General features: G+C 47.4%; 1 protein-coding gene across 1 annotated transcript in view; it reads left to right on the top strand.

The window, feature by feature from the left end:
* Wdr1 (WD repeat domain 1) overlaps nt 1-26,250 on the top strand; it is a 35,458-nt gene extending 9,208 nt beyond the window's left edge. The window contains exons 3-15 of the mRNA XM_050141038.1: nt 1,493-1,583; nt 6,172-6,319; nt 7,322-7,502; nt 13,583-13,660; nt 13,875-13,955; nt 14,277-14,510; nt 17,211-17,298; nt 17,923-18,079; nt 19,405-19,492; nt 21,866-21,976; nt 22,929-23,102; nt 23,354-23,498; nt 25,157-26,250. Coding sequence (XP_049996995.1) covers nt 1,493-1,583; nt 6,172-6,319; nt 7,322-7,502; nt 13,583-13,660; nt 13,875-13,955; nt 14,277-14,510; nt 17,211-17,298; nt 17,923-18,079; nt 19,405-19,492; nt 21,866-21,976; nt 22,929-23,102; nt 23,354-23,498; nt 25,157-25,263 — 1,683 coding nt within the window. The 3' untranslated portion in view covers nt 25,264-26,250. The remainder of the gene's footprint in view (nt 1-1,492; nt 1,584-6,171; nt 6,320-7,321; nt 7,503-13,582; nt 13,661-13,874; nt 13,956-14,276; nt 14,511-17,210; nt 17,299-17,922; nt 18,080-19,404; nt 19,493-21,865; nt 21,977-22,928; nt 23,103-23,353; nt 23,499-25,156) is intronic.
* Nucleotides 26,251-26,737: the final 487 nt, after the last annotated feature.

The following is a 26,737-nucleotide window of genomic DNA, read 5'->3' on the forward strand; positions in this document are numbered from 1 at the left end:
CTTTGGTCTCATTGGTTCTTGTAGGTATGGTAGTTTTGATTTTCATTTCCTAAAAGATGAGTGCTATTGAACACTCACTTGTATACTGACTTGGTTCAATGCCCTCTTTGGAGTCTCTGTCTTTTTTTTTTTTTTTTTTTTTTTTTTGCACATGCTTATTCTATGGATTACATTTTAGGTGAAAGAGAAAGACTGTCAATGTTTTCCCCTACCTCACACCATGTATTTAGCACATTATTTGCTAAGTGCTGTGATGGCTCATGGGGTATCATGAAGCAAGTCACAGAAATGTTGGAGAAGGGCAGGCACATTAAGGACTTGCAGGTATGCTGTATGGAGAGGTGGGGCTTCCAGCTTTCCATGCAACCCCCTCAGGGATGTGGTAACTGCTTTACTAAGTAATTACTACAAAAGAGCTGTGAAGCAGCTTGGCAAGTTGTAGAGGATGCAGAGGAGATGTCACTTAAGATGAGTGAGTAGTGGTTGCAGGCACATTTGCTGGGCAAGGGACCAACATATACAGAGAAGTGAGTTCAGGAGTCCCAGAGAGGCTGCATTGGCTGGCTGGTGGTGGATGGTCTTAGTCTATAGAGTGAAGGCTGTATGGGATCCTGTGACTAGGAATAAACAAACCTCCAGGGTCCTGGGAAGACAGGCAGGGGCTTCAGGAAAAATCTTGGCACCACCTTAACCTTCTCCCCTGTGATCTCAGCCTTGAGACTGGGAAGCTGCCTTCTTTCCTAAGAGAATACTGGTCAGGAGAAAGCCAACAGCAGGAATCTGGATAGACAGCTGCATCTTTATTCTTCCCAGAAAGCAAGCTTAACTGTGGAGAGGCTGAGAAGTGGCTGTGGCTGTGCTGGGAGCTGCCTAGGTGTACATACTTGTGAGAGGGGGTTTGGAATGAATGAACAGGAATGTTTTTATGAACTGGGGAATAGAGAGCTTCTAGCCCCAGTTTCTACCCTGTTCTTGCCTCCAAGTCCAGCCATTTTTGATGTGTGCTATGGAACGGTGCAGGGAATACTCTTTTCTCCCCAAGTCCAGGTTTCTGACAGAAGGCCCCCAGCCTCATGCCTTTCTGCTCCTGAACATCAGAGCCAGGAGTGCTTGGATAAGATTGGCACTACTCAGGAGACTGTGTGGGAGTAGACTAGATGGAAGCTGTCAGGTGACAATGAATTCTACACAGGAGGACAGGAGAACCATAGAGCTCCTTAATCACTGTTGGTTTGGTCAGTGTTCCACAAGTACATATTCATGGTGTATTGGGAAGTATGAAAAAGCAAGCCAGCAAAAACTGACCTCAGATTCCCTCACTCCAAGAGACCAGATGGGCATCAGTGGATGGACAGATATCTTTCTAGGACTTTGTCCATAATGGTCTCTAATGGTAAACATTGTGTGTCCTTGGTCTGGTCGTAGGTTGGAAGCTAGCGGCTGTAGTTGCCTGTACATTTCTTCCATTCAGCCTCCACTTTTCTCCCCACAGAACCCTGCTATTGCTGACATCTACACGGAACATGCCCATCAGGTGGTAGTGGCCAAGTATGCACCCAGCGGGTTCTACATTGCTTCTGGAGGTAACTTTGAGTGCCGTTCTTGGACACATGTGTGGCCCAGATAGCACCTTTTGACTTGGGAATGGGGTGGGTTCTGGTTAAGGGCTTGGAGAATACCATTGATTAGCTGTAGTTAAGATAATGAGGAAACTAAACCTCCAGAGTGCCTGATGCAGACTGACAGTGGATACTTTGTAGTTCTCAGTGTTCCAGTGTTCTAGCTGGAGGTCAACAGAAATACTTCTGTGAGGCCTCAGGGTATCTACACTATGTTGTTGGAGCTTGGCCTAGGCATGTTGTGACTGTTTTATGTCAATCCACCAGCTGCTTCTTTCCAGCCAGTCTTGCAACCAGTGCTGGCATTGTGTGTAAGACCTGGCCTTTATACCCTCCAGCCTGAACCACTGGGAACTGTGGCAGATGGGACAGGCATTTATTTACATTTGTGGGAGCTTACACTCTTAGCTCTTAGAAGTAGCATTTAACCTTTACAGGTGAGAAGAGAAGCGGGGAAGGTAGAGTAGTATACCTTGTATCTCATTCATTTACCACTCATCATTCATTCATTAATTTTCCTCATTTAGATATCCAAACAATTAATGGCTTGCTTGCTTATCTCTGTTTCCAGCACAGGGAGGGAAGTGTGAATAAGTGATGGCTGGGAGTGAGAGCCAAGGCACTTGGTCAGAACAGGGAGGACCAGGATCTTCAGGTGCTGTGGCCATCTTTATCTACTGCCCTCACACCCTTTGTGGTGGTGTCTAGGACATGGCAGACTGCAGGGCTGGGAGGGTCCTCAGCTCACTCCTTACTGGTTGTATATTCTCAGTCTGATAATTTACGTTCTTGTACCTTAATTCTCTGTGTGAACTGGGGCTGCAGATAAAACTCTCTGTGGGTTGAGGATCCAGCAAGGTGATGTATGCACAAGGGTTGCTAGGGATGACCATGGCAGCTATCAGTGAAGCTGACAGAGGCAGGACAGCAGGTGTGCTGTAATAGCGAAGGGCTGGCCTAGGAATCTGACACACTGTAGGGCACTTTACTGGGTTTGTGTTTAGATACTTCCACTTCTGTAAAACTAAGATCTGGTGATTTCTTTCTTTCTCTTTTTTTTTTTTTTTTTTTTTTTTTTTTTTTTTTTTTTTTTTTTATAACTTTGTAGAGGATTTTGCCTCTGGCCCCTCTTGCCAGCAAAAATGTCTCTTCATTTAAACCCCAGGATTTGGCTGGAGTGCCTTTTAAAATTGTGTTTAATACAGGGCTGAGTGCTCTAAGAAATCTATCAAGAGAGGAAGGTTGCTAGTGAGGGCAGCCACCATCTTGGCATAGCTCCTGCTTTGCCATCTCAGTCTGAGAGCCTTTGAGCCTAAACCTGACCTCACTGTCCTCTTGGGGCTGTTGGGCAAGACAGAAATCTGATGGCCTTCAGATTAAATGCAAAATCTTTGTAGGATATGGGTGCTGAGGGTGCGACAAAGGACAGTTTATGAAAGGGGACATTGGTATGATTTTGATGTTCTTTTAACTCCCTGGTTTGCTGGCAGAATGGAGGGAGCTCATGGGTGGAGGTTACAGTTTCACATTTTCAGCATACTTCTTTGAAGAAGGCAAAGTGATTATTAAAGGTAACAGTGGGATATTTGCTGTGCACCTGAATGCCCTGGACTAAAAATAGTGTTAGCATGTTTGAATAAGGAAGGGGGTGGAGAAGTTTAGGAAAGTCTATACTGTCTTGAATAGGTTAGCTGCTAAAGGGTGTACCCACAGTGTTGGATCCCAGTACCGTGAAGCATACATCTCCATCCCAGCTGGGGCCCCTGTTTCTTTGAAATATGTAGATGCTGTTAGTCTAGCTGGCCAGTATTTATTGGAAGATAGAACCAGGAATACTAACTACATGAGTGGCCTGGGTCCCTGGAGCCTAGAAATACTAACTACATGGGAGGCCTGGGTCCCTGGAGCCTGTGCCTCTGAAAAGGTCCTCTAATCACAGGAGTCGTTTCTAAGGCAGTTTCAGTTTTCTTCAACATCTTGGGGTGATGTTGATGTTTGTCTGCTCTTCTATCCCCTTGATGTTTGACAGTAATTCCCAGACTGCCCTACAGATACAGAAGGGTGCCCAATTTGGCCCATTGTCCAGGACAGGTTTCCTAAAGGAAAGACATGGCAGGGAGGGAGATGTACATAGACTAGCTCTCCTTGGGGAATAAAAGCTACTGTCCTTAAGTCCTCCTCCTCCCGCTTCAAGCCCCATGGCATTAGATGAGCAGATGTGTGCTCCCAGTACCACTTGTGTGGGATTGAAGGATGACACAGACTCAGAAGAATGGCTATTCCTGTGGCTCTGCTTCCTGTCTTAAGTGTGAACATGAGTTTGCCTGGAAGAAGCCCATTCCTGATGTCACAGTGCACTGGGCAGTTTTCCCCCAGTGCTCTAAAGACCAACAGATCACTGAAAATGATCTAGCTACTTGTCAACTGTTCAGTCTCTTTGGTAACTACCCTGTCCCCTGCACCCAACCTGGGATGTGGCCCCCATCCCATGCTTGATGAACGTTGAGGTCTACCCTGATAGCTTGAGGTCTTGGTTTTGATCTCCAGGCGCTTTCTATCTTTCCTGTTCCAATTTCCTCTGAAAAGAGTGAAGTGGGCCCAGAGGAAGACGCTGCTGGTCTGGTGGTAGAGGTAGTGCATAAATGACTGGATGCCAGTCAAGGGATGGCGTGGAGAACTACATGAGGAGTGGCAGCAGGTAGATGAACCAGGGGCTAGAAAAGCTGGGTCCTGCCCTGCCTAAAGGGGGGACAGTGTGGGCCCTGATAGGAAGAGGCTAGGAAGAGGCCTCGTGATCATGTGTGCTTGAGTTAGTGTGCAAATGAGTGTGTGTATATGCATGAACATATATCTGTGTGGTGCCTGTGTACATTTTTATTCATGAGTTATATGCATATGTGTGTATGTATGTGTGTAGGGTGCCTATGTATATATGGATTGCCTCTGTATGTTTGGAGGGAGGGGCAGTGCCTTTCCTATGCACTCATAGCTCCTCTTACTGCTGGCTTCATCCTTTCCTTGTTGGCCTGTTGGTTCAGTGACTAAACAGGTCTCTATTTTTTCTGGAATATGCCTCAACACTGCTGTCTTCCTGGACTTTTAACGACTGGTGAATGGGGAGGGACTTTCTGGCACACCACTAACCTACCTTGTCTTCTGTTCCTGGGGATTGATGTCCCAGCTGGACATGAAATAGCTGGAAACATAGGAATAGCGTTTCCAGTCTTGTGCATGTCCTGGTTCTAGACCAGTGGTTCTCAACATGTGGGTTGTGACCTCTTTGGGATTGAATGACCCCTTTTACAGAGGCCATTTCAGACCATAGAAAATTACAGTACGAAATAGCAATAAAATAATTTTATGGTTGGGAGTCGCCACAACTTGAGGAATAATGTTAAGGGTCATGGCATTAGGAGTTGAGAAGCACTGCTCTAGACATTGGTCCTATGTTTGCTTGTGGTGGGGTCCTGTAGTGTGCAGAGCCTTAGTTCGTGGTTTACGTGGAACAAGAACTGATTGCACTCTGAAGATTAGTCCGAGATTTTTACATATGTGACTTCTTTTTGACCTCATAGCAACCCCATGAGATGACCCTTTTAGGTAATACTTTTACAAAGGAGCCCTCTGTGAGGTCTTGATGCGGTCCAAGAAGCCCGCATCCAACAGAGACAGATTTAGTCCCTGAATACTTGACTCACAAGGTCTGGATGCTAGCTGCTGCCCTCCGCTGGAGCTGCCCTTGCTCTCCCCCACTTCTGCTAAGCCTAGAAAGGGAAGATGTTTTCAGCTTCTACTTCTATTCAGTGCTCACTAAAGCGCTGTGGCATCCTCAGGAAAAGCTACACCCTGCCTGCCTTCTTGGAGGCCATGTGAGCTTTGTAAGCCTAAAGAGTTAGGTAAAGCACTCCCTTTCTTTCCGTGGCACAGGCATGATGCTAATTTGGGAAGAGGTGGGTGGGGACCCCAAGTATTCCTTTCTTTACAATCTGTTGGCAACATTCCATGGGGAACAACTCACACCATAGTCTGTTCGTTCTTTGTACCGCCCACCTCATCCATCTCACAGAAGCATATTACTCAGCCCCTCTTCTTACATGTGGGGAGGAGGGGCAAATGTTCAAGAGACTAAGATTGCACATCTGCCTGTGCTTATGTGCAAGGCTTATGGTATACAAGTGGCCACCGGTCATCACGCATCATGGTCTGCTCAGCTGTGCCTGTACCTGACAGGAGAGGCAGGTCCTGTAGCATTATCATACTTGAGAAATGAAGGGTTTTAGTCCAAGTGTTGTGGAGCTCATGCAAGTGCTCTGCAAATCATACTGGAAACCATTTTCTGGTATGCTGAGATTTGGCTATCTCTGGGCTGTTTCTGATCCTACCAAAGGGTTGTTGGCCAATAAGCGTACTGTGACAGCTATGTGGAGGCAGCACTTTGATTTAAGAGTGTCTGAGTACTAAGCCTGGACCAGAAGAAATGGAGCTGGTGCTGTGGCCATGCTTCCCTGGATGGTGGTGAAATGTGGCCCTTCTACCCTGTCATGTCCTGCAGATGTCTCTGGGAAGCTAAGGATCTGGGATACCACACAAAAGGAGCATCTTCTAAAGTATGAGTACCAGCCTTTTGCTGGGAAGATCAAGGACATTGCCTGGACTGAAGACAGTAAGAGGATCGCCGTAGTCGGGGAAGGAAGGGAGAAGTGAGTCATTCACCTCAGCCCCTCCCTGCTCCCATCCCCATACTTGTGCTATGGCCTGCCCGCCTTTTTGTAGGAAGAGGCTGCAGTAAGGTCTCTGTGGGCTTGGACAAGTGTGACTCAGCTCCTGAGGATGCCAACACGCTTTCTTTTCCAGTGGTGTGACTAGTTGGAGCCACTAGCCCCTTCAGGGCCAATTTTTCATGTATCAGGGAGACTCCATAACATAGTAGGGATGTCATCAAGGTATAAGCACCTTCTCTTTCCACACTCTGATGTCCTTAAGCCCATTACTTCCTGGAACTCTGGACTCTAGTTGTTATGCCTGTATCCTAGGCAGCAAGAAAGGGCCTGGTGGTGAAAGAAATGTTACTTTATTGAAGCACCCTCTAAGCCATTAGACATGCCCAGCTGCAGGAAAAAGGGCTGGGCATGTTTTTTCTCCCATGGGCCTATATCCCGAGGTTCTCTGTGCATGACAAAGAGGTAAACAGATCCTGTTGGGGAATGGCTGCCCACATGGGATTAGTGACCAGCAGGGTGAGAGCTGCAGCCCAGGTTTTCTCATTAGCAGAAAGTAGTAGCCACAGCAATTTGTGGCCATAGGTGCCAGCACAGAGCAGGCCAGTTCCTTTCCACAAGGAGGTAACAACTTGCCTGTTGCCTGGCCTTCCTAAAGAAACTTAGAAAGTGATGAAGCCAGGAAGCTGTTCCCCAGTGCTGCTTCCTGTAGCACATCAATGTTGAAGGTGCTAACACTGGGCCATGCAGACATGGACAGCTGGCCCCTTTCCTGCATAGGCTCCATCTGTTCTTGGACACCTTTGGACATGAGCTTGAAAGCCCCAAATCAGGTCTTAGGGCAATATCAGTCCCTAGAGCATCCATGCAACATCCATCACAGGCCTGTGCTCCAGCAGCTTTCCCATTGGCTTCCCCATTGTCCTTTCTGTATTAATTTTTTTTCTTTTTCCTCTTTCTCTCTTTGACCCTGATTGGGGAAAGGTTTGGAGCTGTCTTCTTATGGGACAGTGGCTCTTCTGTGGGTGAGATCACAGGACACAACAAAGTTATCAACAGTGTGGACATCAAGCAGAGCAGGCCCTACCGACTAGCAACAGGAAGTGATGATAACTGTGCAGCGTTCTTCGAAGGCCCCCCATTCAAGTTCAAGTTTACAATTGGCGTAAGTAGGCTTTCTTTTCTTAGGGTTGTTTTGGGTGAGTTTTGTGGTTTGTATGTAAGATCATGGAGCCTGGGTGAATATGTTTAGATATGAATGCAAGAAGGGAACAGTGTATGCTCTAAGTGCTGTAATGTACAGGAAGCAGATTCAGTGGGGAAAATAGGGAGAGATGGAGATGTTCCATCCCCGGTCCTCGTAATCCTAGATTCCATGCTGGACATGAAGGCTCCAGCAGGGAAGGGCATATCCCAGGATAATGTGAGTGCACATAGTACTAGGGTAGTGAATGCCAGTATATTTAGCTCTGTTAAGCTGGCCTTGCTAAGCCACCAAATTAGCAAAAAGATCTGCCTTCGGGACATCTGAGTTGGCCGCTAGGGTAACTCCATGTAGAGCAGAGATGCCCGGAGTGGAATTTGGTTGAGGAATCAAGTGCTCAGCCTTTTTTGTTGAGGAGCATTCAGGGTCCCTGCTCTGCAGTTGTCCCTGACTTGGCCAAGTGACAGGCTCCTCCTCCTCCTGTTTCCCATCACAGGATAGTGGTCTGTGGGGCCTTGTCCAAAGTGTAGCTGGCAGTGTTCATGCTCTGTCACTGCTCTAGTGTTCAGGCTGCCATTCTGGAGTGAGGGTAACTGATGGGGCCAGTATTCAGGCTAACTAACACACTGGAGTGAAGCCAAGTGATGGGGGAGAAGGTTCTGTTACCTGGGCAGTCTTTACAGCTCTCTTGCTTGCACTGGCTTTCCTAGTGACTATTTCCCATATACCATGAACAAAGCAGCTAGTCCTAGTTCTGGTAATGGGAGATGGAGTGACTGTTTAATCAGAAAGGACATGTCTTCTGTCCTTGAAGGTGGTTGAGTTTGTAGCTTCTCCAAGGTCTTCAGACTTATCCCTCAGAAGTGTCAGTGATTCCAGTGTCCATACTTCATTGGGGATTAAATGAGATACTATCCTTAAAGTGGCTTGCTGAGGAGGACTGTTAATTTTAGTATTTTAGTAACAAGTCATAAATAGCAGGCACAGAATCCCTGGCAGGGGCAAGAACAGGACTCATGTAGTAGGCTGTTTCCATAAACAGGTCTTGGCTAGAGTATGGATGACTATCTAGGGATCCCTTCTTTGTCGTGAAGTCGGCTCTGCTTCATCCCTGGGGAAGCTAACTAAGGTCTGTGTCCAGCAGGTGTGCTGATCCAAGTTTTTTAACCTCCTGTAGCTCTCTTCCTGGTCTGCTGTGGCTTCCATTGGGAGGTAGTGGCTGTGTGGCTATTCTGGGAGCTTTGTTAAAAGATATGGCTCATGGTTGGTGTTCTTAAGCAGGGGTGGATGCCCCATGGACTCTTGAGTTGAGGGGTGCTGAGCCAGCCAATCTCTGGGGTCTAATCTTGGGGGAGGGAAGATGAGGTTTCTACATCAACTGAAAACTGTCCTTCAGTTTTGTAGTGATACTACCTGCCTTCCCCAACTGTTTAGGCTCTCGGTCTGAGCTGTGTGTGGGTGGGGCTCCCTTTCCTGAAGCAAGAGTGATCCTTTCTCTTGCACGTGTGGATTGACTTGTGCAAAAGAACACAGCAGCTAAAGAGCATTTAATGGAGATGTGGGGTCATGGTTTGTCGCTGGCACAGAGCCTATGCCTCTCCTCAGTTTTCTGTGTGAACTCACTGGGCACCTGACTGATCCACAGTCCCCTTCTTCACATTCTCAGCTGGCCGTCTCTAGGTGGACACCACCATTTATACTGAAGTCCTTGGAGCCTACAACCCTGGGCCCTGACCAGGCCTGGAAGATGCAGAAAGGGTTGTGGACCAAGGAACAGAGACCCAGGTGGCACCTGGCACAGAACTGATTGGTTCTGCTACCTTCCAGCTTAATTGTACCTCTGCACTCTCTGACCAGGAGACACACACACACACCACCCCCGTCCAGACCCCATAATTGCAGGGAAGGTTCATGTTTCCATCTAAAACTATTCCTACAGGACCAACTGACAAAAGGGAGAGAGGGCCCATTGGTAAGGTCATGGAGACTTGGAGTCAATAACTGAATGTGTATCTGACCTTGGCTGCTCTGACTAGCAGTGAAGCTGCAGTTGTAGGGCTGGACAGGGGTGATGTCTGCCCTGCTGTGGCTTCCCTCATGCTGTCTTGAGGTAGGGTAGTGTGCTGACAGATGGGGAACAATAGAAAACCTAGGGTAGGTGGGGCTCTCTGTGAAAGATGGGCTGAGTGCCCACATGTGGGGTCTGATAACGAAAGCTGGACCTGTAGTGATTCTAAGGAGTTCATTGAGCTTTTCCTAGTGAAAGGCTTTAAAAATTAGATTATCTGCGGCTTTAACTAAAATTATGTGAGGGTATTGGGTTTTTGTTGTTATTATGTTTGTTAGAGAAGATTAACTTTTTTTTAAACTGAAATCCATATAGCAATCCTTTTTCACCAGATATTTCATCCCTAGTGCATGAATGCTAGGAACCAGGCTACCTCTACTTCCTTCTGTCTGCAGGCCAAATAGCCTGTGCTTGCTAGAATCTTCATCCAAGTGAACAGCCCACAGGCACTCTGTCCTTGAAGTCAAACATCTCACATCTGCTTTCTACCTCTTGCTTTGTCTTTAGGCAAGAAACCCAGGACTTGTAAGGGTCTTGGGGCTGAAGTGGTTGCCCTGTGAGAGCTTTCCTGAGCACTGGGAGGAGAGCCCATAGTGTATCACTGGGACAAGGCACAGTTGGGGGGTGAGTTCAAGCTGCTGCCTCAGAAAGTAATTGTTAAGTATTTCTGTGTGACATGTGATGAGACCAGCCTGTGATGTGCTAACCTCAGAAGGAAAATAGTAGCTGGGAGAAAGATAAATAGGACCTGATCTACCAAGGTCATGTCCATCTTGCTGGTCCAAGTTTGGATATCACATCACATCGTTGTTAAGAGCGGGGCATAGACTTGAGCAATTCTGAAGTGAACCCAGGTTTACCTGTAGCCAGAGTTATTTATGCCTGCCAGCCCTAGCTACCACACTTGGGTGTTGTCCATATTTGAAAGTAGGGTGGAGAAACCTTTTTCCTGGAATAGACCAAAGTACTACTTGGTCTATACCCACTGTGGATTTTGGATGTAGTAGGTGACCTTAGGAGGTAACCCTCCAGGAACAAAGGAGAGACCATGGATGAAATGGGCAGGTTTCCCCTGGGGGGTCCACTCTTGGCCTTAGAAGGAGTGAGTGGGCCATCCCTGTTATTGCTCAGTAGACCCATGAAAAAGTGGCCATGATAGCAGAATCTTGCATGGGATTGGCAATATGGAAACTCACCAAGGTTGATCTGGCCTCAGCTGCTGATAAATGCCAGGTCTTCTAACTGTACAGAGAAACACTGAGCCCCCAATATCACACCATTCTCTAGGGCAACCAACCAAACAAGGCAGGTAAACAACGTTGGACCACTTCTTAATGGAGAAGGATAATGCTTTGTAGAGTAGGTACTTATTCTGGTTATGGATTTGCCTTTCCTGACAGACCCAGTGGTGCTTGAGATGTCAGTAAACATCCCAAAGAACATTAGGGATGCTCTTTGGAGGCCTTTGGCATGCCCGTATGGATGAATCATAGAGAAGACCTTTGGAATTTTGGAGTAGGGCTCTCCCATCATCTGCAGACAATTCTCCCTTTGAGAGACCAGTGTGAATTCAGGAGGCCTTCTGCAGAAGGTCTTTAATGAGCCAACGTGGGTAACAAGCATGTCCAGTATAGAGTCAGACCATTAAGGAGCTCAAGAGCACCTGAATCCCCATCAGTGGAGTAGATTTGAATGTCTACTTGAAACTTGTTTTTTTGTTTGGTGTTTTTTGTTTTTTTTTTTTTTTTTTTTTTTTTTTTTTTTTTTTTTTTTTTTTTTTTTTTTTTTTTTTTTTTTTTTTTTTTTTTTTTTTTTTTTGGTGGTGGTGGTTTCTTTGGTTGGTTGGTTTGAGGTTTTTGTGTGTATGTGGATTTTTTTTTTTTTTTTTTTTGGTGGTGAAGAAGATGATGGGGATAGTGTAGGAGTGTGGGGTTGGGGAACTCACTGATACAGTCTATACCCATGTTCATTAAGTGTTGGCTACAAGGGGGCAAGAGTAATTCCAGGAGAATGGAACATTTTACACAGGGATATTGAAGACTAGACCTATGAGGTTGAATGTGATACCTCTGGATGACTAGGCCGAGGACCAGAAGTCTTTGTCTCATCAAGTGGAGGGGTCAGGCAGCCATGTGACGTGGCTGAACTCCTGGACTCACTGAGACACTTTCCAAACTCCCTCCACACTACTGGGCCCTGTCTGTGGAAAACACTATTATTAGCCCTCGTTTTCTTTGGCTAATGGGCTACTGTTGGCTGTTCTGCCTGCACAGGGTCTATTTCAGGAGCAGGTATGTCTCCTGCCCATATACGCTCTGGTGCCTGAGTTGCAGAAAGGAATGATGGACTAGGGCTCTAAATGGGCTCATGTAGGCTCTGTCACCCATTCCTTGTCTGCTTTGTCCAGCCTTCTCTTAGTCTCTTAAACCTGTGTGGTCTCTTGGGCACAGTACCTCACCTCTACCAGATTGTGCATTTTCCAAGAGAGTCCCAAAAAGGTAAAAGCTTTGGAGCTTGACCACAAGCCCTGATGGAGGTCCTGGAGTCTATGTGTTGTTTCCAGTATTGCCTCCTAAGATCACCCTGCATTTGGCCAGTCAAGTACCAGGGAAGCAGTGACAAGGGACAAGGAGTTTGTTAGAGGCTGGAGTTGAGTACTTGCTGTCTGCTTTTCTCTAATGTTCCTTTCATTACATGTTCCTTTTACACAGTAACAAGTCTGTACCCTTGGTCTATCCTCTGGTCTCTGGGTGTCTCTATTGGAATGGGCACTTCAGTCTCTGAATTCTAGAGTGCCCCTCTAAATAGAGGGTCCAAGAGTAAACTGACACCAGTGTGGCTGCTTTGCTTTCTTTCTGTGGAATAGGCAGTGAGGACCCAGTGTGAAACCCTTGTGCTGGGGGTAGATTAATGGGGAATGAGCTGAATATTCTGGTCTAGCTGTGGCTACATCAGTACCTCCTCTGGGTTATTTGACCTTGACCAAAAGAAGGTGTGTATACCACACCACAGAGGTCAGGAAGGGGTTTGGCTCTGAGATCTTGCTTCCATCATCTTGAGCCCTGCAGCTAATAGATGTGAGACACAGGGTCTCCTGTGTAGCAGGCTTCTTTGCACCCAGAGATAGATGTCAGAATGGGTGGCAGTCAGTCTAAGGAGTTAAGGTTGTAACCCACTAGGTTGCCCCTTGGCCAGAACCTGCCCAGGCCTGCCAGTGTAGGCAAGTCAATGCAGACAAGAAACTGGAGTCTGGATTTTCACAACTCTTGCAGCTTAAGTTGCCCAATTCCATTGAGCCTCATGCTCTGCTGTGAAGAGTTTGCTCTAAAGCTTGCCATGGCCCTGTGCATGAAATGGTGACAACTTGTGACAGTGGCAGAGCTAATGAGACCCTAACTTGGAAAGACTGATTCCATGCAGTGTGGCGAGTTGTGCCTCCTGAGAAACTGCAGTGAGAGTAAACAGAAGAGCAGAACAGCAGGCAAACACAAACATAAGTAAGGAGTCTACAGAACTAGAGCAGGGGCCCTTTGTGCCATTACTACCTCCCAAGACTAGGTACTGCCCTGGCCTGCCTTAAGCCTTGGTCTCAGACTCTTCATCCTGATTGAAAGTCACAGCCACTGCTTGATTTTTTTAAAAACTCATTTGTTCCTCAGCAAACACCCCCAGAGCTAACTAGGCCTGACAGGAGGTGCCTCTTACAGCTATCTCAGAGCCAGCAATTAGTACATAAGCCGTCTGGGGCCTCAGAGGGAAGAGGATGGATGCATCAGGAGGCACTTGATAAGGGAGGGAGGCCTGACTTAAGAATAGCCTTTCACACTGAGCTATGCTGAGGGACTGCCTGGGAGTTTCTCTAAGCTTAAAATGTTCCTGTGGACTAATGAATCTACCTGTGTTTGGGGGAAGGGGCCTAAGTAGAATGCTTTTGTAAGCTTTGTCAAGTGTATGACAGCCCTCTCTCCCACAGGATCACAGCCGCTTTGTCAACTGTGTGCGGTTCTCTCCTGATGGGAACAGATTTGCCACAGCTAGCGCTGATGGCCAGGTAAGAACTGGCACAGAGAAGGGGACTATACCTAGGCAGGTTCATGGTAGTGCTCCCTGTTCCTCACTCCCAGGGATCACCAAAGTTCAGCAGATAAAGGTCTCTTATTTCAAAGACTGCTCAAGGCTCCAACTGTATAGCCACAGTTGCTAGGGAAATGGTGGGGTAATGGTACACTACACCAGCTTCTACATAACTTGTTTGTTTCTTGAAGATATTCATTTATGATGGGAAGACGGGAGAGAAAGTGTGTGCCCTTGGAGGAACCAAGGCCCATGACGGAGGAATTTATGCTGTGAGTATAAGTATGTTTCCTGATTTGCTGGTTTTAATTTAGCCAGTTCTGTATTGATAGTCAAGTCATCGTAGATTGTTCGAAACTAGATGAATATTGATGTAAGCAGATAAGAGTTGAACCATGGCACAGCTTTAAGTCATAGTTGGGTGGGTGCAGCCAATGGCTGAGCAGGAACCTTGGGAACTAGGCTCATCCTAACACTTTCTTCAGTTCCCTATTCTCTCTCGTGAAACGGTGGCAGTAGGCGGTAGGCTGCTGCTTTCGGGGCACATGTGGTTCTGAAACCCTCTGACATACAGCACTGTTTTGTTGAAATAGATTAGTTGGAGTCCTGATAGCACTCATTTGCTGTCTGCGTCTGGAGATAAAACCTCTAAGATTTGGGATGTCAATGTGAACTCTGTGGTCAGCACATTTCCCATGGGCTCCAATGTTCTGGACCAGCAGCTGGGCTGCCTGTGGCAGAAGGACCACCTTCTCAGCATCTCCCTGTCTGGATACATCAACTACCTGGACAAAAACAACCCCAGCAAGCCCCTCCGGGTCATCAAGGTGAGCCCTGTTCTAGGTATGGTGTGCCTAGGGAACTGTGGTCTGCTGTGAAATGGGGAAAGAGGGATAGTCAAATGGAAGCAGAAATGTCAGGCTTCCTTGACCCTTCGGCAGAAGTAAAGTTGATATTTTGGGACATTAGTGACCCCCTGGAAGTATTGTAAGCAGTGCATGGTTAGGGTCTGCGCTGTTCTCTGCTGCTGAAAGTCACTATTTCCTGAGTGGCTTGACTTTCTGTTAGGACTTGCATTGTGCCTCACAACTCAAGACAAGACCAGGAACGTTCTGAGTGTTAAGACAGGATATAGAGCATGGAGGGTGAGATGGAGGCTGAGTGAATAAAAGAGATGGGGGCTCAGCTAGGAGTCAGTGGGAGGGATGGCCTTGAATCTGGATCATGGTGTAGTTTGAAAATGGGCATAAGGGATACCCTGGGGTTCACAGGAATAGAGGACAGGAGCAAATGGACCAGCTGCCAAAGGCCATCCTGAACAGAACATACCTTGAGGTTCCAAACCCTCCCCTCCCTAGGGCTTGTTCAAGCCAAGTGCTGCAGGCCACGTTGTGCTTTCCTGGCTGAGTGAACGTCTTTCTTCTGCCTCCATCTGCCTCTGCCACTTTAGCCTCTCAGGAGAGCTGTAGCCAAGTGGGAAAGCCCCCAGGATCACATTTACCCTGTCTTCTGGAAGATCTTAGGGTCCTTAATGACTGAGACATGATTTTAAGGAAGGTTTTCCACAGCCAACCTTCCTTATTTAGGGTTACTATTGCCATGCTGAAACAGTATGACCAAAAGCAATTTGGGGAGGAAAGGGTTTATTTGGCTTACACATCCATATATCTGTTCATCATCGAAGGAAGGGACAGGCACTTGGAGGCAGGAGCTACAGAAGCCATGGAAGGATGCTGTTTTCATGTCTATCTCAGCCTGCTTTGTTATAGAACACATTACCAACAGTCCAGGGATAATACGACCCTAATGGGCTGGGCTCTCCTTCATCAGTCACTAAGAAAATGCCCTACAGGGTGGCCTATAGCCCAGTCTTATAGAGGCATTTTCTTAATTGAAGTTCTCTCTTCTCAGATGACTTTAGTTTGTATCAAGTGGGCATAAAACTATCCAGAACATAGGCTCCTTTTCCTGCTCCCCACTTCTCATCCTAGTTGCTAATAATTTCCAGAGTTTACATTTTAAGCTGTTCCAGTAAAAAAAAATACCCAGTCTCATCTCTTCTCTAGCCAGTACAACCTGCTATTCAAAGGGCCCAAATATGCAGGGTCACAAAGGGGATCTCCTGACCTCCCAGTCCCCACTGAGTGACTTCCCAGAACAAGGCAACTTGGCGCTGACCCTAAAGACAGAATTGGGAGCCCCTCTGTTGTTGGGTCCCAGACCAGGGTTGGGTGTGTGACAGAACATGGGTACCACTGTGGGTGGGAAGTCATGTATGATGAAGCCAGAGCTTCCCAGAGAAGACAATTCTGTGCTATGGCTCCAGTTTCAATTGTGAGAAATGTACAGATAAAAGTTCTCAAAGAAACCTATATCTCATCCTCTTTGTACAGCAGTATAGCTCATGCCAGGTGGCCACTGCCGCTCTCAGGCTGCCGAGAACACGAGCTGTACCAGGGAAACAGAAGTTTGAGATTAGAATGCGATTCTTAGCCCTGGCTACATGGCCACCTTACCTGGGAGCTTTATAGCAAAGGGCTCCTGGCTGCCCAGAGGAACTCCATCTGGGTCTCTGGAGCTGGCCTATGTGGTGCTTTCTCTAGCCTGTTTCTAATGCTTGAGGGTGTGTGAGAATCGCCTAAGAATATTAGCTTTTTAAACAACCCAACCTCAGAGAGGACTAGACATTGTGATGAAGGCTGAAATCTTAAATCTCTCAAGCAGGGCCATTGCCAGAGGCAACCAAGAAACACACAGATCCCCAGAATCTTGCTGAGCTTAGGTTTTCATGCAGCAGACCAGGAAGTCTCCTGGACTCCCGTGAGGCTCATACTGTGCTGAACAGAACACAGCCTGGGCTCTCATCTCTTAAGACATTATACAGTGCATTCTACCAAGGACTGTCACTATTAGCTGAGGGTAAATACCATATTGTAGCAGTAAAGGGGACCCACAGGATCCCTGAGACAAGATATAGGGAAGACGCTCCAAACATGAAGCAGACCTGCAAGGCTAGTGGGGGAACCCAGGGAAAGGGTGAGGTCAGAGCTCAAGACGTGCTCTCTGAGCCAATCACAGAGAAGGTGAGAGGTGCTCTCTAGAGAGTCCTGTGTACACAAGGCCACCTCCTTCATCAGTTGGGAGGAATACTAGGAAGAATAAGTACCAAGGAGGGCCTAAGCCAAACTGGTCACCCCTAGAGCACCAGGGCCTCCAGTGTATAATCCTATCCTGGCTGCCTAACCTGAGAGAGATCCAGCCGATGTGCTCCTGGGTGGCAGCAGGGATAAGGGTTAGGTCCTAAGTGCTAGGCTTTGGTGTAGACCTTGTCCTTAGCCCAGGTGTGGGTTTTAGGTATTGAGGGAGGCAGCATATGGAGGTTTGTCAGATCAGCTGACTGGGAGATGGATGACTAATTGTAGCTCCTGACTTATTTATGGCTGGGGTTCCAGCATAGCTCAGCTCATGATTGGCAGAGGGTGGGACTTGCTACCTCTGCTCACCCCATCCCGTTGTCTCCCTCTCAGGGTCACAGTAAATCCATCCAATGTCTGACAGTGCACAGAAATGGTGGCAAGTCCTACATCTATTCCGGGAGCCATGATGGACATATCAATATCCTTTGACTGTGGAGCTGTCACAGAGACAACTTTTCTCTTCCCAAGACCCAGGAAACTCTCCCATCCGAAAAAGGGTGAAACTGTGGCAAAAAGTGTTTTGTCTGTTTTTGTTTCCAGAGTATTTACATAGAGATACCAACCTTGTGAGTGGGACCCAAGTCTAAACCTGAAATCATTTGTTTTATAGTCCAGAGGTTATAGTACTATATATACAGTGTTTATTGTATGCCTGTGTTCTGACTGCAAGTACCACATATTATGGAACTTGCTGGCCTACCGTGGCCTTGTGTTGGCACCCAGAAAGTTAGATTTTAGACTATGATACATGAGGTGTGTCAGCCGTTGTGTCCATCATTGACAAGTCTGCCTGTGTCCAGCACGCTTTATGTGCCTTCTTAAAACAAGGCTGTGCTATTTACTGCCTTGGTCTCTTGGCTAGTAGCCAGGCTGCCCCACTGACTTACACTGCCTTAGCTCTGAAATTCTAAGCTTGGCCATCCATGAGAATGCCTCCTGTTCTTCCTGTGGTGTCTTCTGTCTGTGTGAAGGGCAGCCATGCCTGTCCAGTGCAGTAGATACCGTCATCCTGAGGTCTGGTTTCTCCTTAATTGTACTCCACATTACTGGGATTCAGAGACAGGAGAGAATGACTCCTTCTCTGGAAAAGGCCACACCAATCAGGTGTCCAGAATGACGGTGGATGAGTCTGGCCAGTTGGTCAGTTGCAGCATGGACGACACTGTGCGGTACACCAACCTCACGCTGAGGGACTACAGGTACGTTCTGCCCGAGGAAGCTAGCCATGACTCTAGAGAGGCCCAGAAGGAGCCACAGGTGCCTGTAACATTCCATGTCAAGGGGTTTATGTCTGCCCTTTATGTTTGTTTCTGAACATCATTCAGGTACTAAGCCCAGGATACTGAGTGGCAGGGCCCTAGTAACCAGACTCATAGGTGTGGCCAGTTGTAGACTCTGCACCAAAGCAGATGCAGCCCATGCATTATTATTTTGTCTGCTTTCCTTTGTATCTTTCTGCCAGTAGAGGTAGTGACAATAAAGCTCAGGCTATTGAAAAGTTCAAGGGAAGCTCACAGATTGATGGCATGTCAGATGCTGGGTATAAGGAGCCACCTCCTGTTTAGAGTATAAGTGGATACTGAATCAGAGGTGTCCATCCTCAGCAATGAAAGGTGAGAACAGGCAAGAGGGGTGAGATGGGCTGCTCCAAGTTGTTGACTCAGAAATAGACCCACTGACCTTAGTTTAGCAAGACCTCCTACCCACCCCCAACTCCACCCTGTAAAGCAGTTCTTGGTAGACCATCTTGTAGCTCACATCTTGGTAGAAATGTGTCTGACTAGGAGAAGGATGGGGTTGGCAGGAGTGCATCTTTATAAGGGTCCCACTTCAGATACGTGTGTGACTGGCAGCAAACCTGCCAATGTGTACAGTCTGTTCTGATGAGTGGCCACTGGCATCTGAGAATAAAGGCACCTGAGAACCCAGGGGTCTCGGCTGTCTGCTTCTTATTGCCTTGTGATATCACTCATGAAAGTTGTCCTGTTGGCAACCCTTGGCTGCAACGGTCAAGACTTGGGCACTCTGGTGTCCAACCATGGCTTGACTCAGTTCTGTGGAAGCTTGTTAATGTTTTCAAGAAAGATAGAGCTATAAATTATTCTTGGTGAGTTTTGATAGCATTTGTCTAATATAAGAGGGAACTGGAGGTATTAGAATCTTAGTTAACCGTGAGGGGAGGAGCAGAACTCAATTCTGTATATACCTAGAAAATCCAGCCTCAAGCCTACAGATGGGTGGGGATAATATGTCTGCTTTTAGCACAGGTGTACAGGAAGAATCTACCCAACTTCTAACCTCCATTTGTTGCTGACATCTTTTCCCTACTCTGGTCTCCCTTTATGATAAAAAGACCTCAGTGCCCTATTTGTCACCTCAAATTTTAGCAAGTTGCCCTTCAGGAGAGATTACAGTAGGATTTTCTTCTCCATATAGTTAAGAGGTGCAATTTTCTCAGTCTGTATTAATAACCATGCTGAACGAGCTGAATGTGGAAGTAACTGCCCTCCCTCCTCCCCAACAGTGGACAAGGTGTTGTGAAACTGGATGTTCAACCAAAGTGTGTAGCTGTTGGCCCTGGGGGATATACCGTGGTCGTATGCATTGGACAGGTACAGTTGGCTGCATTTTAACCAGAAGTAGTGGGATAGGAGATGTATAACTACTGTCTAGTTTCTAAATTTCACCCATGACTCATGTTCTGGTTTCCTTTTTTGATACTGTGATAAAACACAGACCAAAACTAACTTGGGGAAGAAAGGTTGACACAGTATTCTGCCTGCATGTATGCCTGCACACCAGAAGAGGGCTCCAGATCTCATTATAGATGGTTGTGAGCCACCATGTGGTTGTGGGAATTGAACTCAGGACTTATGGAAGAGCAGCCACTCAGGCCATCATTGAGGACCACTAGAGCAGGAGCTCTGAAGAAATGCTGCTTGCTGGTCTCCTTCCTATCCCAGGAATGCCTGCCTAGGGATGGTACTGCCCACAATGAATTGGGTCCTCCTTTTGTGTGTGTCAATTAGTAGGCAAGACAATACCCCCACACACCTGTTTAAATTAAAGCAGTTTTTCAGCTGAGGTTCCATCTTCCAGGTTTCTCTAGGTTGTGTCAAGATGACAAGTACGTGTAGCCAGGGTTTTGTGCTTACAGGGTTGCCTTTGCATGGACTCACTCTGCTACTAGTTAGGACCTTTTAGCAAAGTGCTGCCCTCAAAATTGAGACACAGGAAGAGGGCAGAGCTGGTCTCATGAGACTAAATTATAGAGCCATTTTTCCGTGAGGTCTGAGGCAGTCAGCTATATGGCTTTGCCATTATTCTGCAGATGTGCCTTTCCCTAATGAAGCTCACCCTCTCTGAGCTTTTAAGTTCTTTCTAACAAAAGCACGGGGTGATTGTGAAGATAAAGTTGTCATACTCCTAGTACAACTTAGCTGGGGTGACACTGCCACATGAGAAGGTAGATCCCAGGCCATGATAGGGTCTAACTCTCTAGTTCCTGCATATCTGTTCCTCTAGAACAGAGCCCTGGGCTCACATCTGTGCCTGACCTACTTTGTGGAAGAATTCTGTTCCACAATGTGTCATCTCTGCAAACCCAGGCATCCCATCTGTGGTCAGAGCCAGAAGCTGACTAGTGCTTCCTATTGGCTTGAGTGACAGACTCTGCTGAAGAAAGAGCCATTCAGAATCTTCCCCACCCCTCCCTGGTCTGTGAAGCTGATTGCTAAAGGGAGCGTGGATTCTGTGTCCCAGATAATTCGATGGCATTGCCAAGTAACTCAGTCTGCACAGCCACAAGGCACAAAAAGGAATGTGTTGCATGGGGCTCTCTGGGCAGCTGCTTCTCCATGGCAGATCTGTCAGCCTTGTATCAGCACCTGGCCCTGGTGAACAGTACGTGAAGACTTAAGGCCTTTTCTGTGGGAAGGCCTCAGACAGGCACTTCTTTGTCCCAGGCCCCAGTTACTTCATCTGCGGTCATAGTGGCCCTAAGCTGACCCTGTCCTTGAGGCTGATCAGAAGAATTAGCCAAGGTGGGTGAAAGCAGGGATTCAGATTACCTGCCATTCAGAAGGTAGTGACAAATTCCTCCACAGAGTAATAGCAGATTAGGGCACCATCTCCCAAAAGAAGGGCTTTTCTCTGTGCATGTGTGTAAACATTTTATCTGCTGTTGTGGGGGGCAAGGCAAGGTCCATGTATGACCTTTACCCCTAACCAGAACGTAGCTTAGTTAAGATCAGGCTGCCACATATCTCCAAAGTCCTAACAGCAAACACATGGAAGTGTCTGCTGCTCGGGCAAACATGGCCTGCCCCAGCTTGACTGAGTGTGGTATAGCATTCTCCACACATAGTCTTCCACCTCTCTTAAAGCACGGTAGGTCTTGAGGGTTCTCTCAGAGCAGTACATTTGCAGACCCCCTGCTACACCCCCACCCCAACTATGCTATGCCTCCCAGCTCCTTCTCTTTCTTGCATCTGGGATTGATTGCACAGTTATTCCCACAGACCTCCACTGGTGCCCTGAAGGGCTACACAAACAACTCTGTGCTGAATGTCCAGTAACCTTAGTTACTATTACTTTGGATAACACACTGTCCTCCAGGCTGAACAAAAACCTGCACTATACAGGCATTAGTTGTTTCTTGTGACCTAAGATCTAGGATCTAGAGGTGGAATCCTCAAGTCAAGCCACTTTCCCTGATGGTTGAGCCAAGTCCCTTCCTGGTACTTCTGCCCTTTGCCCTTCAGAGATCAGCACTTCACATGCTTGTCACTGAACATTTTCTCAGGTTCTGGCCTGCAACTAAAAGTAACACGGTCTCTACAGTGAGGGAGGAAATGCTTTTATTGGGGTTGAGATTGGCCCAGGGTGTGGCTTAGAGCCCAGAGCCACTAACCAGAACTCACCTTTCCTGCTGATGAACAGTGACTCAAGGGGCCACTGACCTGACTACATCTTTCATGTTACAGATTGTCCTCCTGAAGGACCAGAAGAAGTGCTTCAGTATCGACAACCCTGGCTACGAGCCCGAAGTCGTGGCTGTGCACCCTGGTGGGGACGCAGTGGCTGTTGGGGGCTCGGTAAGGTCCTTTTCTTTACCCTGTGACCTTGGTATCTGAACAATTTGGGGCCTGGAAAAGGCCATGGTCTTCAGTATACACTGGAATCCTGAAGAAATATCCTCTAATGCCAGAGAAAGAATGGATTTGCCTGTGAGAGGAAGAACAAAGAGAGCAAGTGTCCTTCCATGTCCTTCCTATAGACGGCCAGCAGGTGTAGCACAGATTAAAGCATCTTCCTGATTTAAAAGTTCTGGATTAGCCGGGTGGTGATGGCTCATGCCTTTAATCCCAGCACTTGGGAGGCAGAGGCAGGCGGATCTCTGAGTTCGAGGCCAGCCTGGTCTACAAGAGCTAGTTCCAGGTCAGGCTCCAAAGCCACAGAGAAACCTGTCTTAAAAACAAAAAACAAAAACAAAAAAAAATCTGGATTAAAAGTGGTCTTCCCACTTCAAATGCTTTAATTAAGAAAAAAAAAAGCCTCACAGATATTCCTAGACTCTTGGGTTTTAGTTAATTCCAGATATAGTCAAGTTAATAACCAAGAATAGCAATTATACAAGGTATACTTGGCACATGGTGGCAGGAAGCTTGCTGGAGACAGATATATGTAGCTTGCCCAGCACAACTGGTGCCCCTAGAGATGGGGAAGCTGTTGGTGCAGTTTTCTCCAGATTGACCTTTCAGGGAACTATGAACACTATTTATGGGGCCTATTTGGTAGCCAGCCAACACCGAGAACAACAGTAAGGAGGCCTGGGGTCCAGTCTTTTTCTGCCCAGTTGAGGTGACATGCATAAGGGAGTATGGAAGGAGGAACCAGCTGTTTCTTGGCAATCAGAGCCCTGGGCTCATACTGGTGTCTACTGAGCCATGGCAGAGTACTTCTTTAGTGAAAACCTGACCTTCCGCTGTGACAGAGGGCACATAGTGTGGATATTAAGAAGTGACCACTTCCTATCCCTGCCTACAGGATGGCAATGTGCGTGTATACTCCATCCTGGGCACCACACTAAAGGATGAAGGCAAGCTCCTAGAAGCCAAGGGGCCAGTGACAGACGTGGCCTACTCCCATGATGGCGCCTTCCTGGCTGTGTGTGATGCCAGTAAGGTGGTCACAGTGTTCAGTGTGGCTGATGGCTACTCGGTGAGTAGGGTACAGAGCCCTGTACTAGAAACCTAAGGGAGGACCCACCCTAGCCAGATGCTCTTGGGTTTTGACCTGCTCAGTTATGTCTTCCATTCTGTGAATGGCAGATACCTGCTGGAACTCTTGGGAGGCTGCTGGTAGTGATCAGGGACTAGGACTTTTCCCTGTTACTGTGGAGGCTGGCTGGGAGGACGTGTGCACTCTGGCCTGCACTCCGATCCTATGCCTCTGTTTTCTTTCTGTACTAGGAGAACAATGTTTTTTATGGACACCATGCAAAAATTGTGTGCCTGGCCTGGTCACCAGACAATGAACACTTTGCCTCTGGTGGCATGGACATGATGGTATACGTATGGACACTGAGTGATCCAGAGACCAAAGTGAAGATCCAAGGTAACTTACCCTGGGTCTCAGCCTGTCAATTCCCTGACCACGCTTCCTAGGGTCAAATGGGGTCTGTGCTTTAAAAGGTGACCTGATGGAGATGTGGCTTTGTCCTTCCCTTCCCCAGCACATACGAGACTGGCCTGTGCAAAGGGATCCTGAGATACTCATTACAGTAGGAATCCTTGCTCTCCATATGTAGGACATAAATGAGGAAAAGCTTTCGACACCTTTCTTTCCCACCCTGCTCCTGTGCCTTAACTCACAACTAAGTTAGCTCAGTCCCACCGTGGTGACGTCAGTAGAGTAATGGGAAGCATGTTTTTCCAAATAGCCATATTTTCAAAGGAGACAGATTTTTTTTAATCTTTATCCTGGTTATCTGTTATTTTATCACACTGCTTCTGCTGGTAGTTCCATGCTAGGATCCAGAGTCACATATGACTGGTGATCCTGAGTGAGATGGCTACATTCCATTTTATACTGTCCCCTGGGAAACAACTTTCTGTGTGTACCAGAACAGAGATCCTAGCCTATCTTAAAGCTGTCCTGAGACCACCCCCAACAGCTGCAAGTTAGGGAGACCCACTGTCTGCTGTGTCATAATTCACATAAGGCAGACCAGGAGGAGAAATCCTAAAGCAACTTCCAAGGAGCCATTTTGGTTTGTAAGGAAATCTAGAAATTTCACAAGTAAATGGGTCAGGAAGGTACTGTGTCAGCGCTAGTGGTCCAAGAACAGTGCTGGCGTCTGTCTGCTATGGTCACAGACTCCTGGCCTTGCCATGGAGAGTGCTGCAGCTTAGGGAGTTCTCTGGCCCAGGATGGCCTGACCCCCCAAGACATCTGCTCCACCTAGGTTAGGCTGCTGATCTAGGCTAGGAGCTACCTGGGCCTAGGGACTAGGAATCCTGTTGGGGAACCCCTTTCCTGGAACTGGGAGGTCCCTAGGGACTAGGAATCCTGTTGGGGAGCCCCTTTCCTGGAACTGAGAGGTCCTTGGGGCTTTGTGAGAAGTTTGAGCTGAAGGAGTCCAAAGGTGCAGGATCTCATGGCTGGAGTCAAGAATAATGGAGGTAAGATGGCAGCTGGAATCCCATCACTCTGGTATGACTTCTGGAGGGGCACCAGACACGTCCTCAACTCTTGTTGTCCATTCCCCACCCATCCATTCCACTTTAGTAACAAGACCTCCTCAGGTAACAAAATTCAAAGACCTTAAGTCCTTTGTTGGGAATGGCACGGCACCGTTTGTATATAAACTGACACAGCGTCAGTGTACTTCATCCGCTTGTCATGCTGTGGTATTGACGGAGTAACTGATTGGTCTATTGAGCTCAGAGCCAGTGTGGAGCTGACTGGTTGAGTCTGTGAATGTAGATCCTGTGGACCCACATGTGTGTCTGTTCTTGTCTGACTAGTGATATATATCAGTGTTGGGAATTAGAGAGGAACCACTTGGCATTTTAGAAGCCTGGAATTGGTACAAGGCTGAGCTCACCTGGTCCTGCCTCTGCCCTCACAAACTTGTCCTTGTAAAAATGAAACTGCCTCTGTGATAGTTTCTGGTTCTCACTGATGTCTTTAGCCTTGGCTTCTCTCTTCTTAATCAAATATAGGGAGAGGCAGAGTGGGCCCGTTTCCTCACATTTCTTTCTTCTTCCCAGATGCTCACCGGCTGCACCATGTCAGCAGCCTGGCCTGGCTGGATGAGCACACACTGGTCACCACCTCCCATGACGCCTCTGTGAAGGAGTGGACAATCACCTACTGAGGACACCGCTCACCCCATGGACCGAATCAGGGACTAGATTTTAACTGCCTCGGAGCACCCTTCTCTTAACTATTTCTGTAATGCTCCCCTTCCCGCCTGCCCCGGGAGTGAGCAGGGCCTGCGAATACCCTCCTCTCTGCAGGGTGTCCATGTCTGTACGCGTCCTTCTGAAAGCTTTAGACAGTAACAGTTTGCACATGAGAAATAAAGCAAGCACTTAAACAGCGTGTGGAGCGTACCTAAAAACTTAAAGCCCACTAGAACATGAGAGCGTGGAACATTCCAGAGGCAGCAGCCTCCAAAGCACAGACCCCAGCCCCTGTTGCTCTTGCAGCTTATCAGGAAGTTGGGTAGGGAGCAGGCCACGACTCCCCTTTCCCATGCAGGATGCAGCTGCACTGGAGAGGAGGAGCTGCTCTGCAGACCCCTGTGTCAGCATTCTGTGGAGAACAGGTGTCTGCTCCTTGGTGTTAGTCATGTTACATGGCTGTCTCCCTGGATCCCACGGGGACACGTGAACCTTGACCTCATTGTCAGATCAGATTTTGTGCTTGATTTTAAGAACGGAAATCATGGAAATTATTTTTTTTTTAAATATATCTTGACTGTTGTCTGTCTTGTTCCTGAACTGGCGCACTGACAGTACCATGTCTAGGCGAGTAAAGCCCTTAGCCAGACTGAGGTGTCCTGGTCACATGATAACTATGCTTCAATGTTTTCCTGTCTCTTCCCCCCCCTCTGGCCCCAAGAGCAGAGATTAAGGACAAGATGATGTCACTGTAACTTGTCATGTTTTTACCTTTTTTTTTTCTTTTTCAGTGCAGAAATTAAAGTAAGTATAAAGCACCGTGATTGGCAGTTTCTTTGCGTGTGTCGGAATCACTGGTAAATGTTGGCTGAGAACAATCCCTCCCCTTGCATTTGTGAAAACACTTTGAGCGCTTTAAGAGACTAGACTGAGAAATAATTAAATATCTTTTCTCTTGATTGTGGATCACTGGCTCTGTGTGGTGGTACGTGCGGGAGGATGGGATGCTTTGGAGGACCCACCAGCCAGCATATCTGGTAGGGTCCTCACGAACCCACATTATGGCAATCACATGGAAGGATAGCCCCCGAGAAACCAGGACTCTGCCTGTTCCCATCCCTGCTTCCAGACCCTATATGTCCTGGTCCAACCCCTTAGGGTTTCATTTGTAAACTGAGCATTGGGCCTGATGTTATCTCACCCTCCTGTCTATAATCAGCCTAATCTTCAAGCCAGGAACCAGATCTGAGTATTTAAGAAAAGGCACCGCTCTTGGGTCCAAGTATGTACTTTCCATAAAAACAATCCTTTCTCGGGTTCTTGATGTTGCTCCTCCATTCGGGTGTAAAAAGGACGCCATTATCTGAAACACAAATCCCCACAGAACAAGGTCAGACACATGTTGGGCAGTGAGACCAGATGTTTTCATGTCAGTGAGTTAGTGGA

Source organism: Alexandromys fortis, unplaced genomic scaffold, assembly GCF_014885135.2.
Source record: "Alexandromys fortis isolate MF-2015 unplaced genomic scaffold, M_Fortis_MF-2015_v1.1 scaffold_7, whole genome shotgun sequence".
Classification (NCBI taxonomy): domain Eukaryota; kingdom Metazoa; phylum Chordata; class Mammalia; order Rodentia; family Cricetidae; genus Alexandromys; species Alexandromys fortis.